The following is a 16,112-nucleotide window of genomic DNA, read 5'->3' on the forward strand; positions in this document are numbered from 1 at the left end:
GGAAATAAAATGCTGCCTCCTAGTGCTTGGGAAACAGCATAGCCACAGCAAGCTATGCAGCGTTAATTAAATAACATTAACACAGATATAGAACTGAAATGTAATTGAGCATAAAACTCAGTATTAACTAAGAAATACATTTTAATTTAACATAAAATCACAAATAAGATGAGCCAGTGTGCAGAACATTTAGAAACGCTTTGATCTAATGAATAATGATCATAGGAGTCAGGTGGCTGAGTGGTTAGGGAATAGTTGCCGGATCGATTCCTGATCGTGCCAAATTATGTTGCCGGTGCACATGACGTTGTGTCCTTGGACAAGGCACTTCACCCTACTTGCCTCGGGGGGAATGTCCCTGTACTTACTGTAAGTTGCTCTGGATCAAGGGCGTCTGCTAAATGACTACATGTAATTGATCATGGTTACTTCCTTTGAATAATTTGCTAGATAATGGCACACCAATTCTGCTAGTTTAGACACAAATGCCGTGTTCATCAAATGTTCTGAGGCTTACATTGTATATATTTATGCTTTAATCTGCAAACATTAGAAATCTAGAAATGATTGATCTAAATGACAATCATTTAAAGTGAAACAACATCTGTGTCAATCCTTTCAGTCAATAACATGGGTTTTTTAGCCGCCATAAACTCAATCAATAAATATTACTCAAAAGTAACCTTACTTTGGCAAATATGTACAAATCATTTACACTGATCACTCTAAACAGAACGCCAGAGTTCTAGAGATGCTGTGCTACACTTTATCCAGATATATCACGCTACCTATTTACTTGGTGGCATTCATTCCATTAATTTGCAGTAGGGTAAAACCATCGGATAGTCAAGTATCATTTCATAAAGATTCACTGCTCAGGTCGATTACAGCGTGTTCAGAGTATGAATACCCTGAGAGAAGTTGATGTATGCTTATGTGTGTTGCTCAGGTCTCCAGTGTAGCGGGAGAAGCCTTCTGCCAGAGCTCTGGTCCCTACAGCTCAACTGAAGAGTTTCGCCGTGTTTTTGAAAATGCTCGGAATGTAACCGTTTTGAGGCTAAAACAGCCGTTTCAGTTCTCGGTATCCGAGTCGTCGGATAGGTCATCGGCTAGCCTGGCCTGCCTCTTCCTCACGTTCCAGTGCAGACACTGGGCCAGGCTCTCGAACCAGTCGTACACCAGGTCGTGGCAGCAGATAGAGGGCAAGGGGTAGCAGGACGTGGTGATCTTGATACTACAGGGACAGGCAGGAACAGAGTATGAGGATTGCTCAATGGTAGGCAGAGATGGGAAGAAACAGTACAAATACAAGGCAGAGGGCAACTAGGAGAATGGCTAACAATGTGGAAGAGACAGAAGGAGTTAGCCATGTCGACATGACTGAGAAGAGACATTCCTGATGACCCAGGCTGAGGGACATGTTTCAAATTGTCTGTGTCAAAAAGGATTTCTGGCGAATGTGCCGCATGTCTATATATAGTGTATTTTTGAATTAATCTAATGTGAGGTCCAGTTACCAGCGTGAGACTGAAACAGGTAGTAGTAATGGCTACTTCTTAAGTAGGCTATATGTCAGAGCCTATTCTTCTTTACTTTACCTTGAGTGAAAAAGTGTAGTCAGCACTTCAACCTTTATCAGAGTCTTTTTAAGAGTATCTGTACTTCTACTTGAAGTGAAGGATGTGTGTACTTTTGCCATCACTGCTTTTGCCATCACTAACTTACGAGTTCATAGTCACAACCATCCTATGAATTAGTAGAACTAGGTTGTTGTTACTTAGTGGATGGCAAAGGGATGTTACCACCATGACTATCTCAGAAAGGGAAGCTTCTGAACAGGAACTGACCAGTCTCCATGCTGGATCTCCTGTCTCTTCCTGCCATCGAAGGACACCCAGGCCGTGTTCCGGGCGTCCGGAGACAGGGTTATCTGGAGAGAGAGAGAGGCGGGTCATGAAGGAACAACCACAGTTGATTAGTCAACAACAGGGAGGACAATGGGTGACATTAAGACAGCATAGCTCCGGTTTAACAAAAACACAGTATAGTCGCCAACAACCCCCTATCCCCTCCCCTATCATTTCTGTTCCCCCCCTTACCTCTCTTCTCCCCCCTCTCTATCCACCTTCCCTATCCTGTTTCCCCTTCCTGTCTCCTGCTCTTCCCCTTCCCCTCTCTCTCCCCTTTCCTTCTCTCTCCCCCTCCCGTCCTCCCCCCCCCCATGGTGACCTAGACGCTGTGGCCTACCATGAGCTCCACGCCGGCAGGCACCACGATGGGCCTGAAGGAGAGCGAGTGAGGGCAGATGGGCGTGACCATGATGGCCGGAACGTTGGGGTGGATCATGGAGGCTCCGGCCGCCGCCGCGTACGCTGTGCTGCCTGTCGGCGTGGAGACAATCACCCCTGGGAGAGGACAACCAAGAAGAGGGGGAAAGAAAGAAAGAAAGAGAGAGAGAGAGAGAGAGAGAGAGAGAGAGAGAGAGAGAGAGAGAGAGAGAGAGAGAGAGAGAGAGAGAGAGAGAGAGAGAGAGAGAGAGAGAGAGAGAGAGAGAGAGAGAGAGAGAGAGAGAGAGAGAGAGAGAGAGAGAGAGAGAGAGAGAGAGAGAGAGAGAGAGAGAGAGAGAGAGAGAGAGAGAGAGAGAGAGAGAGAGAGAGAGAGAGAGAGAGAGAGAGAGAGAGAGAGAGAGAGAGAGAGAGAGAGAGAGAGAGAGAGAGAGAGAGGGGGAGAAATAAGATGGAGAGGGAGAGAAAAGGAGACGAAAGAAGATGGAGAGATAGAGAGGGAGAGAGAGGTAAGAAGATGGGGAGATAGAAAGAGAAAGTTATCAGTATGAAGGCAGTGAAGTGAGAGGTTGAGAGTAGGCAGGAAGTAGGCAGGAAGAGAGAACCCCCTGTTCTCCTCACCGTCGCCCTGCACAGAGGTGATGAGCCGTCCGTCCAGGTACAGGTCAACATTAGACAGGTAGGAGGAGGGGCCTCTGTCCACCACCACTTCATTCAGCACCTGCCAAACACAAAAACCCCTTCACAGTTACACCAAAGTCTAACCCACTCAAATCCTTTCAGGATGCCAGCCTCTCTTGTGACCAGCAGGGGGCAGGATTGAGTCAAAGCCACGGCAGCCTCGCTAGCATTCGTCCGCCTCCATCTCTGACACGGGTCAAGTCAATGTAATATTCATTTCATGTTGGTCAGTTTACCAACTTGTGTTGATCTTTTGTCCTTCAGCTCTTGGATTCTTTATCTTCCTGAGGTTATTTAACAGGCGCCATGGTTTCTACACTGATGTAGGCAATGACTAATCCCCATTCAAACTGTTTGTTTGACATACAATCTCTCTTTTCCTCTCTCTCTCTCCCTCTCTCTGTCCATTTCTCTGAACGTCACACACACACACACACACACACACACGTCAGGGTGGGTGCAGCCATGAGGTATGTTGTTCCAGAGAGCGTCAGACAGGAAACATCCAAGCAGAGCCCATTAGGATCCCAGTCAGAATCCAGGATGAAAGTTACGCTGCTGTCGCCATGGCAACAGGCTCAACAGAGCCGCTCACCATCCAACCAGCTCTTGTTTTCACCCTCGGGTTTATTATGACTGTCTCCATGGTGACCGGCTGAAACGTTCGCGCACACGCACACACACACAGACACAGGCAGAGTTCAGGACCAGCGGAGGGAAATGAGTGTCTGGTTGGTCTCAGAGCACAGGATGTGATGTCTGCATCCCCATTGGTAGTCTGCTCTCTCTCTCTCGCTCTGTCTCTGTCTGTCTCTGTCTGTCTGTCTCTGTCTGTCTGTCTCTGTCTGTCTGTCTGTCTCTGTCTGTCTGTCTCTGTCTGTCTGTCTGTCTGTCTCTGTCTGTCTGTCTCTGTCTGTCTGTCTCTGTCTGTCTGTCTCTGTCTGTCTGTCTCTGTCTGTCTGTCTCTGTCTGTCTGTCTCTGTCTGTCTGTCTGTCTCTGTCTGTCTGTCTCTGTCTGTCTGTCTGTCTGTCTCTGTCTGTCTGTCTCTGTCTGTCTGTCTCTGTCTGTCTGTCTCTGTCTGTCTGTCTCTGTCTGTCTGTCTCTGTCTGTCTGTCTCTGTCTGTCTGTCTCTGTCTGTCTGTCTCTGTCTGTCTGTCTGTCTCTGTCTGTCTCTGTGTCTGTCTGTCTCTGTCTGTCTCTGTCTGTCTGTCTCTGTCTGTCTGTCTCTGTCTGTCTCTGTCTGTCTCTGTCTGTCTCTGTCTGTCTCTGTCTGTCTCTGTCTGTCTCTGTCTGTCTCTGTCTGTCTCTGTCTGTCTCACACACACACGCCTCCTACATGACTTCATCACATTAAGTGCCTATGGACTAACACCTGCATCTCTGCTGTCGTTAGGGTAATAGGACTAAACTGGGAGGAGGGATAGCTAAGCACCATATGGTCGATGAAAATGGAACGAACTGTAAATGATGTTCGACTGGACATCAGTGGCCTAGAGAGGACAGTCCCTTAGCGTCATTTGCTGTTCATGTCCCAGCCAGCATTAGTACTGCCTTTAACTGTTCTGGGAAACCAAATGAACACACACTTAACAGGCCTTCTCCAGGAAATAGAAAAGTCCTATTCTAGCCCATAGCCACTGTTTGGTTCAAACCCCCAGGTGCAGTCAGTTTGTGTATTGTTCTAATATTTGAGTTGAAAACAAGGGTTCAACAGACCTACCAAACAGGTATTACACTGTATCATGTAACATTGAGTATAAACATCCGTTAACTGCCCAGTACTTGAGAGGATGTTTTTTTTCCTTTTCACATGCTCCATTCTGACATGTGAGGAGGATCTTGTTCAGAGACTGGAAGCAGGACTGTTGGGCTCTAATCCAAGGTGAGGATTGACCATGTAGGCTCTAATCCCACAACTAACCAGTTGGGCTCTAATCTCAGGTGAAGACTGATCAGGTGGGCTCTAATCCCAGAACTAACCAGGTGGGCTCTAATCTCAGGTGAAGACTGATCAAGTGGGCTCTAATCCCAGAACTAACCAGGTGGGCTCTAATCTCAGGTGAAGACTGATCAGGTAGGTTCTAATCTCCGAACTAACCAGGTGGGCTCTAATCTCAGGTGAAGACTGATCAGGTAGGTTCTAATCCCAGGATTGACCAAGTGGGCTCTAATTCCAGGACTGCCCAGGTGGGCTGTAATCCCAGGTGAGCACTGACCTGCAGCTGCAGGGTGACCTTGCCAGCCTCGCTGGTGGTGTGACCGGGAGGCAGCAGGCCATTGTGCTCTTGCTGCGGGGGGGCTCTCTGGAGCAGGTCCTTCACCACCTTCACTTTCAGACGACTCCTCAGCGTGATGGCAGCGTTGCCTGGCAAACATATAAACTACATATATTTTACCCGCACACATACTTATATATATATATATATATATAAATGAGAGAGAGATAGAGAGAGAGAGATAGAGAGAGAGAGAGAGAGAGAGAGAGAGAGAGAGAGAGAGAGAGAGAGAGAGAGAGAGAGAGAGAGAGAGAGAGAGAGAGAGAGAGAGAGAGAGAGAGAGAGAGAGAGAGAGAGAGAGAGAGAGAGAGAGAGAGAGAGAAAGGGAGAGAGAGAGAGAGAGAGAGAGAGAGAGAGAGAGAGAGAGAGAGATATTACAGATGTTAAGACAAAGACAGTTTATTGCAATACATTGCTATTACACCTCTGCGTGTGTTTATCTGTGTGTGCATTTTCATTTGTGTTTTAAGTATACAAGGATACAGATTTGCATAAACACACACAAGTAAAGACAACCAATGAGGGTCGTTTCGGGGAGATCAAGTATTTGACATTCTTTTGTTTCAAAGCAAACTTTACCTTCCAACACTTTGGCCACCTCGGTCTTGTAAGATTCAAACTTGAATGGCGTCAGGAAACCCAGGGAGCCCAGGTGGAACGCCATCACAGGAGGAACACTGCCCTGGAGAGGAGGAAGGGACAAAAGAAAAAAAGGTTTATTCTAACAGTTACGAGTTTTTCTGGAAAAAAAAAAAAAAAAAAGGTTTCTAATGGTTTTCAAAATATTTTCCCAAAAGTAAGTCTAAAGATCTCTCTAAAATATATTTCTAAAAAATATTTACAAAAAGTTTTATATGTTTGAAAATATTTTATGGAAAAAAAAGTTTGGAAAGGTTGAGAACTCTAAATATTTTCCATTTCCATCCATACACACCATGAAGCAGTGTGCTACAGACAGCTACCTGGAACAAAGAGGACGCGTAGAGCAGAGTCCCATCTCCTCCCAGACAGATGATCAAGTCTATGCAGTCAGAGATGTCGTCGTAACCTGTAAAAACACAACAACAAAAACAGCTCTGTTTAACGGAGGGCTCTGGCCTTGATGTTACAGTAAAGAGCATACATGGCAGAGGACACTGACCTTCTCTGAAGGTACACAACTGGTCACGGATCGATCCGAACGTCTCGTCCTGGGACAGAGTGGCATCATCCACAACCCTCCTTTCCACGTACACCATCATTCCTTTCTCCTGGAACACAGACAATAACGGGATTTCATAATGTACTTGTGTAACAGACTTATTTATTCACAGTGAGGAACAGTACAGGAAGGGATTTGAACCTGCAAACAACTTTTATATATATTTATATATATATTATTATATTGGGACTACCTCGTTGTTGTGATCAGTGACCTATGCTCTTTTGTAAAGCTCTCTCTTGGAAGTCGCTTTGGATAAAAGTGTCTGCTAAATGCATGAATGTAAATGTAATATTATTATTTTATTTTTTTCAGGATGTAGAAACATATTTTAAGTTTCAAATATTTTCCATAAAGAAAATACAGCGTGTGTGGATGGTGAGGGTGTGCGGAGCATCTGAGGATCATTATAAAAGTGATTTGAAGTGTGTGGTTTGGGCCCGCTCAGTTGAACTGGACACAGCTGGGATTGTTGTGGCTTCTGTCCAAAAAAGGGTGATCTAATCGACTGGACAAAGTACCCAAGGAACTCACACAGGTTTTTGAAGAATTGAGCAAGTTTTTGGACCAGTGAAGGTGATAAAGCAATAGACAGAAATGAACCATAGACAGAGGTGACAGACAGCAATGAACCATCAAGGACTGCCACTCTCATCCTCGTGTCTGAGTCGCAGAAACGATGAGGTGTTACTGTGCCAGAGCACAGCGATGACTGGATATTTCACATCTGAGGAACTGTTGTTCACCTTCGCCCCAAACACACCTCAAAACACACCCCAAACACACCCACACCCTAACCAACAGCACAATACCTCCACCAGGAACCTGCAGAGTTCTTTAAAGGGCTCCACCAGGCTCTCATCCCTGATCTTCCTGATGACGAGCACGTTGGCTGGGGGCTTGTTCCAGGTGAGCCTCTGGCTGGCTGGGTCCTGGATGTGCCTGAGACAAACACACACGACACAAGCCTTGCTACGGCAACACACGCATTGCTACGGCAACACACGCATTGCTACGGCAACACAAGCATTGCTACGGCAACACATCTTCCTCAAAGACAAAAAAAGACTCACTCTACGCTACTATCCAGTTACATTTGAAAATCATACCGGGCTTCTTTTGATTTTGACCTTTCTGAGGACATTTTTTACCATGCCAACAGGAATGCCCAATGACTGTCCAGGAAAAAAAAAATCCTCATATCAGTAACTCGGTTGTTACTCGTTAACATGACAGTTATGAGAGATTTGATGTTGACATCGTTTGTTGAGCAAAGGTCCAAAATCGGAATGATCTTTGATCTGAGCCTTAATATTGCACTAAAATGTCATTTTACCTTTTGGCTTTCTCTTGGTTCGAAAGATGGATGGCAGGCATTGTTGCTGCTGTGTGTCGTCACACAGGAACCGTCTTCCAGCTAAATGTTCTGACCCAGAGCCAAGCAGGGCAGCACTGAGACACTCGATATTCACTCAATCTGTGGTGTCATCAGTTCCAACCCACAGACCCCTTGGCAACCAATCACAACCATCCTCCCACCCCACTGCACCCCCACAGACCCTATCTTACGACACTAAGTTATATAGGACTTTGTCAATGATGCAACTGACCTGACCATAGACCTGGTTTCTCTATTCTATTGGTGCATTCGAATAATGTGTATGTGTACAACTACCTGCTATCCATTTCCCACCGATGCTTACATAACTGACGTCGGGTTGGGAAGAATACAGGCTTTGGGTCCGAAGTGAGTGGCAGGATATGGCCCATGAAGAAAGTGGGCCCTTCTGTGAAGAGGATGACAGACAGTCAAATACAGTGTAATTCGCATCAGGTTTGGCCAAAAATGTCGAGGGGCAACTCTGCGTCAGCCTCCCTCTCTCCCATCTCAGACCTCTTAGGGGAGCTCTCTGCTGTATCTGACGCGGGGCCTGCCTGGTCAGGCAAGTGCTCGTGTTGGCCTGGCAACCTCGGCCTCTCCGACTCCCCGAGCATCTGTGACCGCTTTCCCTCTTGCTGTCGCCGTGGTGACCTGGCCTGGTGCTCGCAGTGCTGCTTTGAGGGCGGGGAGGACTCCGTCTGCTGCTCAGGCGGCCTGGCACGCCTCTCGGGAACGGGCGCAGCTGTGGTCACACCCTCCATCTCATCCATGCTGGACAAAGACACCATGCAACAGTATAATATGTAACATGTCAGTAAAGTAACCAATAGGCTGCTGAGAAACCAAGTGCACTGTACAATGCCGCCTTTTAGACTAGATATGTATTGCTATACAACACTAGCGGTACCTACAGTAGCCTACTAACGCTAGGTTAAGCTGCTAAATTGCAGTACAGTAGAGCTAGTAGTCAGGCAATCATTAAGTGACCCACATTTGCCAGTTTACAATATGTAAGTAACTTGACTGTTGTCGCTAGAGCTAGTGGTGTGGTACAATACGTTGGCACACAGTAAGATCATGCCCGTCTCACAAACAAACTTAACCCCACCTCTCACTTTTACGCCGTCTCACGTGTGTCTGTGAGCGTGACCTTGGCTTCGGTTAGAGCTACCTAGTTTGGATTAAAAGTATGGTACATGGTATACATTGATATTGGATGTATGTATTTACCTGGGCAGGCCTACAGTAGCTAGTTAGCCAGGCAGTATTCAATCTGTTGGTCCAAATACTTTCGTTGGCTAGCAAGCTAGCTGGCTAGCACCCCGGACATAACACTAGCAACACTCTTTAGTCTTTGTAGATCACTGACTGGGCAAGGAATGGTAATGATAGAACAATTATATTAACAATGACAATTATATTAACTATTAACTAATTCAACCGCATGTCCAGTTAGCTAGCAATGGACTATTTTGCACTAACCTAGCAAGTATTAATGCAGGTGACGAATCTAAACAAATCGTGTAGGCGTGGCCTAATAACGCGTCATCGCCGTGTGGGTTGCAATGGTCAAACGCAAGTACGTAAGAGCTGCTGATAGATCTTCATGTTATTTATATTGGTTGATTTTTACGATTGAGAAGATACAATAGTAGTTTGCCAACTGCAATGGGTTTCCGAAATTAAATTCACACGTGTCTACATGAGCGGTAATGTGTGATCATTGTTACTACTGGGAGAATACCTGTCATACCTGTGTATGTTCAAACTATTACGAAAAGAAAGCCTATTATTTGTGCATAGAGTTGCTCTAAAGCAGGCCCTTATAGACCTAGTTTACTAGGCTAGGGATTATGATGATGTTAAACACAGCATGAAGATATAACTGCCATTATATGCAATGCGACTAAGATTGTATGCTGAAGATGTTCAATGGGACTTGCAGATGGTTTCTTTGCGAAGGGTACAACGCTTGAATGAAGTCGAATGAAAACAAAGCCGAGAAACAGCACAAACAATTGTTTATTGTATCTGTTTAGTCTAGCTTTCACGCTCTCCTCATACCTATAACGGATCAAGATTACACTTGAAGTAAAAAAAAAACATTCATAGGAAACTTGAGACCTGTTTGTACATGCCTGGCCTACCAAGCCCCTCGGCATCGTCAAACCCTATAGTTAAGATCCACACAAATGATTACATAATACAACACACACAGTATTTTGCAATGCTCTTCTGTCAGTTCCTTGTTCTGAAAACGTAGTGTGGCAGTCACTCTTTATACTTCCTCTTGCGCATAAAACCAAGCAGGATTACTGGTGTGTTTATTATGGTATTCAGTGCATTTCCTCAAGGTAACTCAGATTTGTTTTAATACAATTATTGTATTTCCTGCTATCAATCTATGTAAAGTTAGCAGTAATATAAATCTACCGCACTACTTACCTGTGTATCATTGTATGTATATTAGTCATCGGGGGGGGGGGGGGGGGGGGGGCTTTCATGGTTATTCTGTGGGGAGGGGGGGGGCTCATGTGTTTCCCTTACGCTACTGGTCATTTTGTTGGGTTATTTCCATGGTGCTGGGTAGATTTAATGCAGCCCAGCCACTAACCCAGTGTCTCGACAACATTCTCGACGACAGTTGAAACAAAGCAGATTGTCCTCCACCTTTCTTTCACCCCTACGTGACCTGGTACCCCAGTGGCTGCCTCACTATAACCCAGCTGCTGGTTATCTGCAGCATAAATTTAATTTTGTCAACGGTCTTATCAACGGCTCTTAAGATTTGTACACGCTAGCCTGACGTTGTCATACTCATAATTCTCAGAATATTACTCTGAAAACTCTTTTGGGGTGTGACTATGGGGCGTGTTTCAACCGAACTCGTAAAACAAATGCCTCTTCGCTTGGATAGACCTTATAGTGATGTGTCGTTCGTGAACGATTCGTTCATTTTGATCGAATCCTTATAATGACTCGGGAGTAATGTCCTCTCAACGAGTGATTCGTTCATTTCCCGATTCGGTCTTTCTACGAGTCTTTGGATCATTTTTCACGTGACCTGCATAGGCTCTGTAGCTAGAGGAAACGAGCGATTGTTCTGTGTCACCTGGGGAGTTTCCCATGCCTCTTTCAACCTTAAATTCATTTTACTTCCTCTGTTCTCTACAGTGTTCTTGCAACCCAGTGTGAGATCAGAGAAATCCAGGCATCGTCATGGAAATCTCAGTACCATCCATACTGCTGGGCTTCGGAGGGAAGAGTCTGCTTAACTGGGCCTTGGTTCTGCTCCAGAAGAAACACATGTTCTGGAGCTTTCTAGGAGTGTTCTCCTGTTCCCTGGCGTTGGTGGACTCTCTCTTGACCCTCAGTCTCTCTGTCCTCCACCTCCAAGGAGACGTTTGTGTCCTGGGTGTGCGTCTTACTAGACATCACGTGTGCCTGTTGGTGCAAATCTTCTCTTACACCTACGATGCCCTGAACTGGCCAGTTCTGATCGCGTCTGCGTTGGATCACTTTTGGATCCTTCTCCCTGGTCCGACATCTGCGTCAAGGGGACTGAAGCTTTGTTACATCACGGCCACCTGCCTTTTGTGGACTCTTGTCCTTTTCTATGTTTTCTTGGAATCGGGGTTCAGTCCTGTGTTTGGGAACGAGCCCCACCACCACCTGTTGCACCAGTGCTGGGTGCTTCCCAGCACTCGGATGCCACAGGTTGCCATGGTGCTCTTGCTGACTATTGTGTGTGCGGTACTGCACGTGCTAACAGGGCTTCCCATGCCCAAGAACAGGGCTTCAAAAGAAACCAAGACCGATGCAAAGTCCATCAAGGATACAATTGGCCGGTGTTTGTGGATCTTTCTGAGTACCTGGGTTTGTTTCATAGTGCTCCTGGCTGTAATCTTGATGCTGCCTGACAGGATACCTGCCTACCTGGGATTGAACGTCGCCTGGCTTTGTTTCACCCGCAGTTTTATCATAGGTGTGTTTGTTTGTACAAGGTGGTCAGCCCCACAGTTAGAGGAGTGTTCAGCCTTCAGTGACTATTTCTGCGACTGGAGGTTAAATTTCCTGTCCGATCAGGAAAACCCATGAAGCCGTAATGCAACACTCACAAACTAAAAGGACCTGAACATGGTGTTTGTGTTGACACAGGATGCCACTAAGAAAATAAATGCCCTCGCAGAATAGTGAAGCTGTTACGGTGACACTAACTTAAGTGAATGACTCCTGAAAATGACTCCTGAGAGTGAATGACTCGCCTTCTTAAACTTGTAATAAAAGAAACAGAAAACACCGGTTTGACACTACAGAACTTTACTTGAATTTGATCCAAGTTCATTGTCTATACAGGGTATATACAATATCTGAAATCAGGGGAGGGGTGGAAAATAACTAACAAAACAAAACACTAGATACAACTGAGGTATTAGCTAAAAGCATTTACAGGTATGTTGTTTACTAGTAAATATCAATTATGATGAACGGTTAGAGATGCAGTGTCTTCTGCTTAAAAAACATATTTTATATCACAACATGAGGTAGGAGAACAGTGTCTCGTTTCATGCAAGAACAAACTTCTCATCACACTGTAGGATTGGCAACATAGTATGCAATGGTCATTCACAGACACTGTGTTTCTTGTTTTAGAATAGCATCGAGAAAAATAAAGTTTGAATCATTAAACAAAGCCATAAATATTGTATCTTTCTCATATAACGTGTAAGGTGTACAAATTGATTAACATGGTGTGCCTATCTCAAATAACAAGTCAAACCTTATGTTAGAAATCATATCACAGTTGTTGCCTACACCTTAGAACTCTATACTGTTATATCATAATGCTGCTTGTCAACCTAAACGCAACAAAGCATGAATGGATCCCTTCAACGGGTAGGAATCCTGCTTGTTTTTGATGAGCCCTAAATACGTTTGATTATTATTCTTATATATTTTTTTTAAATTATATATCAAGGGCACAACTCTTGGGTATGCTACTTCTGTATAGCGAATGCTAGGAACTGTACACTTCAAGGTAGGCCAGAACAAGTCCTTAAAAGTGAGTTGGGCAAACTGCACACCAATAAAAAAAATCTGTACAAAGCATATCTAACTTATCATAACACTGCAAGAAAGCCCAGCCCAGTGTTCCACCTACTTCCTCCTACTTCTAGTCCTTTGTTTATTATCAATATGGCATACAACCAAGTAGATATACAGCACCCCCCTGTGTATAAAACGCAATTTACACACACAAACTTAAACATACATCAGACACCCCAACACCTGTGTAAAAAAATTAAATAAAAACCGTTGCCTGCTGGAGAGGTAATTATGGCAATAATAAAACAATACTGATTATCGTGTGATTGATGTAAACACATCAGAACCATGCATTCCGTTATTACAAGGATGACCTTCCCCAAGAGTGAAATCTCAGCAAGTCAAACTAAACGACCACACACACACACACACACACACAACCACAGAGCAACGTGAACACGTGTATCCCTTTTAAGCGACCGTGCTTCAGTCCCTGCCAAGCAGACGGTACACACCCACAACACGCATGCCTCTCGTCAAAGGCCAATCAAAACGAGGCTACATGTGTGGTAGTGGTTTGTCTGCCGAACAAACGTTTAGTTCACTTCAATTAAATCGAAAATTGTCCCATGTTCGCCCCATAAATCATCATGCTAAACAGCGACCTTAACAGTTTGTGCGTTTGGGTGAGGGAACAACTACGTCAACAATAAACATTGAGTGGCTTGGTGACAACAGACATAAACCATAATGGGTAGAAACACATGCAGGAATTACTTTTTCGTTTAATTTCAATTATTCTTCTTTCTACAAATATTCAGAGCATTTCAAAATGTGTCGGGGGAGGGAGGTCAGTGGAGGAAGGAACGAGGAGGTTTTTACAGTACACAGTAAGCTATCAAGATGAAATTCACAAAAAATTAAGTAGTCAGTTAGTGTGGGGAGGGGGGGGGGGGGCGTACTGTTGCAAAAGCACTTCAGTTCCTATTCCATTTCAGTCCTGTGGGTCGGGTATCACAAATCCATGCATTTCACTCTCAACACCAATTTACACCCTTCAACAGGGCTTAACCAAATACACAAGTCAACTCTGAATTCTTCAAATATTATTCAAGCAAAAATAATAAAAAAAAATATTCAAAAAAACAAAACAAAAACATTTAGGCTGTTTGGAGCCTCTGTTCTGGTCCAATTTATATAACCTTTTAAAGATTACTCATAAGAACAGCTAATATATTAATGACTACCGTATATACAAAGTGAATATAAATCTTTAGTTAATACATTAAATATCGCATTTCTTATTTTCAGGAAAAGTTTATATGGAACAATAGAAGGGTGTAAATTTGCAATATAGACTTCAGACATCAAAGTAGCTGTCTAGTTTTTTTTCTCCTCGTGAAAATAACTGGCTTAACGTGGCTGGTAACAAATAGGAACTGTACTCTCCCTCGGCATTGATTGGCCTGTTATTGTCAAGGGAGCTCTTTAGAAATCTGCATTGAAAGGTTTGGAGCACAGTGGAATGTCTATCAATTTGCATTTATAGCAGATGCATAAGAAGCTTCGAAGTTAAGCTGACGCCGATCCCGTCTCTTTTAAACAATTATTTACACATTCACTCTCTGGGATCCCACTCACTGGCTATAAAAGATTTTCTCCCTGGCAACTCCACAATGCTCCCTTTTCCTCTTCCCCCTTTCCTCTTTCCTCTGCTGTGTGTCTGCTCGCTCTCACGGGCAGCTTCAGAACTGCAGCCAAGACCCCAGCTGATCTGGCCCTGCAGATGAGTGTGTAGTGTGTGTGTGTGTGTGTGTGTGTGTGTGTTGAAGAGGGGAGGGAGCGGGGTGGTTGTGGGAGTGAGAGGGGTGGGGTGGGGAGGGTACAGAGTTGGGGGATCCTGTACTGGGTACACCCTGGGGCAGTGGAGGCCCCAGATAACAGCAGCTGCCCCCCATTCTGCCTGGGATAAAAGGGACTCCCCCCTGTACCCCGGCGTCCGGGCCACCCAGCTAGGGAGACTGAGAGAGAGAGAGAGAGAGAGAGAGTCAGCGAGAGGGCGTCAGTCCTTCATCTATCTCTTCTTTCCTCCCTCTCTCCTCAGTACTGTTTGTTCAGCCAGGCGGAATAACACGGAGCAGGGGCCACATCCAAGGACCAAACCGTCCTGGACTAATTCCTTTCACCTGTGACCCACATTTTCATAACAAGATGAGGCTTTCACAACGAGGGGGTGACAAAAAAAATAATAAAAGACGTCTCTGCTAACAATGAGGTTAGCGTTAAGATAAACAAAGACTTGGAAGGGGTAGTACTGTAGCATGGATCCTCTACTTGGAAACTTTTTGTTGTGGTTTCCTGTCTGATAATGTGGACCAGACAGCCACTGTGCAGTGTCTGTGTGCATGTATATGTAAGATACATGCACCATGCTAGACTAGCGCTGTGCTACTGCCAACCACAGGTCAGAACAAACAACAACAGAATGGATGGTTTCTGAGACCTTGTACCAAAAAACAGCGTGAGTGAATTCAAAACGCGCCACATTCCATTCCCAGAGGGGGGATCCGATTGATGCACAACATTTTCTCTCAGCCTTAAAGCTTGGCTGTTTCAAGGGCAGTGTCAATTCCTGTCTCTGGCCTTTGTGACTTTTACCCCCCCCCCCCCCCCCGCTGTGTACAGGAGGTTGTTTTCCCAGTAGAGGGCATTAGTGTGTTTGCCAACAGGTGTATAAATTGTGGGGTCACGAGGTGGAGAGGGGGTGGAGGAAGTGGCTGGCTGTAATCACAGTCAGACTGTTTGGTCTAGAGAGGAGGAGGACGAGGACGAGGAGGAGGGAGAGGAGGAGGACGAGGGGGAGGAGAGGGAGGAGGAGAGGGAGGAGGGTGAGAGGGACTCCAGCTGCAGCTATGCAGACAGACAGACAGACAGACAGGAGGAGGAGTAAAGGAAGAAGTCTAAAGAGTTTGTGTTTGGAGAAGGCCAACTCTGCTCAGAATCTTTTCATCTTCAACCTATCTGACTTTCACCACCATCTATTTTCATATAACTGCAAATGCTATGTACAATAACGTTCTACCTCCCCCCACCCCCCCACATACTTTGTTTTTATACACATAGAACCTTTTTTTCTCAGCTGTTTCTTAGCAGAAGAAACAAAATATAACGTGAAATGAAAATGTCCATGCAGTTTCCTGCTGTGGCTGGTAATGAGCACTGGCTGAATGTACAGAGACCG

At 45.1% G+C, this 16,112-nt stretch overlaps 2 protein-coding genes across 4 annotated transcripts; one reads left to right on the forward strand and one right to left on the reverse strand.

Annotated features, from left to right (window-relative positions):
- Nucleotides 1-123: 123 nt before the first annotated feature.
- nadkb (NAD kinase b) lies at nt 124-9,360 on the reverse strand. Of its 3 annotated transcripts, XM_084708072.1 has the most exons (12): nt 9,056-9,360; nt 8,339-8,596; nt 8,148-8,231; nt 7,257-7,386; nt 6,385-6,493; nt 6,206-6,291; nt 5,823-5,925; nt 5,184-5,332; nt 2,907-3,006; nt 2,248-2,405; nt 1,848-1,930; nt 124-1,234 (listed from the first exon to the last, which is right to left on the reverse strand). In XM_084708072.1, exons 2-12 carry the CDS (start codon nt 8,593-8,595, stop codon nt 1,072-1,074), a joined length of 1,422 nt encoding a protein of 473 aa, XP_084564198.1. In that variant the 5' UTR covers nt 8,596; nt 9,056-9,360; the 3' UTR covers nt 124-1,071. The 3 variants fall into 3 exon arrangements, with proteins under 3 accessions (XP_084564198.1, XP_084564197.1, XP_084564199.1); XM_084708071.1 differs by lacking the exon at nt 9,056-9,360 and having other exon boundaries at nt 8,339-8,613; XM_084708073.1 differs by lacking the exons at nt 8,339-8,596; nt 9,056-9,360 and having other exon boundaries at nt 8,120-8,231.
- A 535-nt stretch (nt 9,361-9,895) lies between these two features.
- On the forward strand, nt 9,896-13,138 carry gpr160 (G protein-coupled receptor 160). Its single transcript, XM_084708081.1, has 2 exons — nt 9,896-10,179; nt 11,000-13,138. Exon 2 carries the CDS (start codon nt 11,045-11,047, stop codon nt 11,921-11,923), a length of 879 nt encoding a protein of 292 aa, XP_084564207.1. The 5' UTR covers nt 9,896-10,179; nt 11,000-11,044; the 3' UTR covers nt 11,924-13,138.
- The last annotated feature ends 2,974 nt before the right edge of the window (nt 13,139-16,112 follow it).

The sequence above is a fragment of the Hypomesus nipponensis genome, chromosome 10 (assembly GCF_054491055.1).
Source record: "Hypomesus nipponensis isolate SF chromosome 10, ASM5449105v1, whole genome shotgun sequence".
NCBI classification, from domain to species: domain Eukaryota; kingdom Metazoa; phylum Chordata; class Actinopteri; order Osmeriformes; family Osmeridae; genus Hypomesus; species Hypomesus nipponensis.

Coding starts and splice junctions, on each gene's coding strand:
- nadkb (XM_084708071.1), bottom strand. CDS start 8,613: ATGGTGTCTTTGTCCAGCATGGATGAGATGGAGGGTGTGACCACAGCT. Junction 5,926..6,205: donor ACGCGTCCTCTTTGTTCCAG/GTAGCTGTCTGT, acceptor CCTCCTCTCCAG/GGCAGTGTTCCTCCTGTGAT. Junction 1,235..1,847: donor GAGATCCAGCATGGAGACTG/GTCAGTTCCTGT, acceptor CTGTCCCTGTAG/TATCAAGATCACCACGTCCT.
- gpr160 (XM_084708081.1), top strand. CDS start 11,045: ATGGAAATCTCAGTACCATCCATACTGCTGGGCTTCGGAGGGAAGAGT.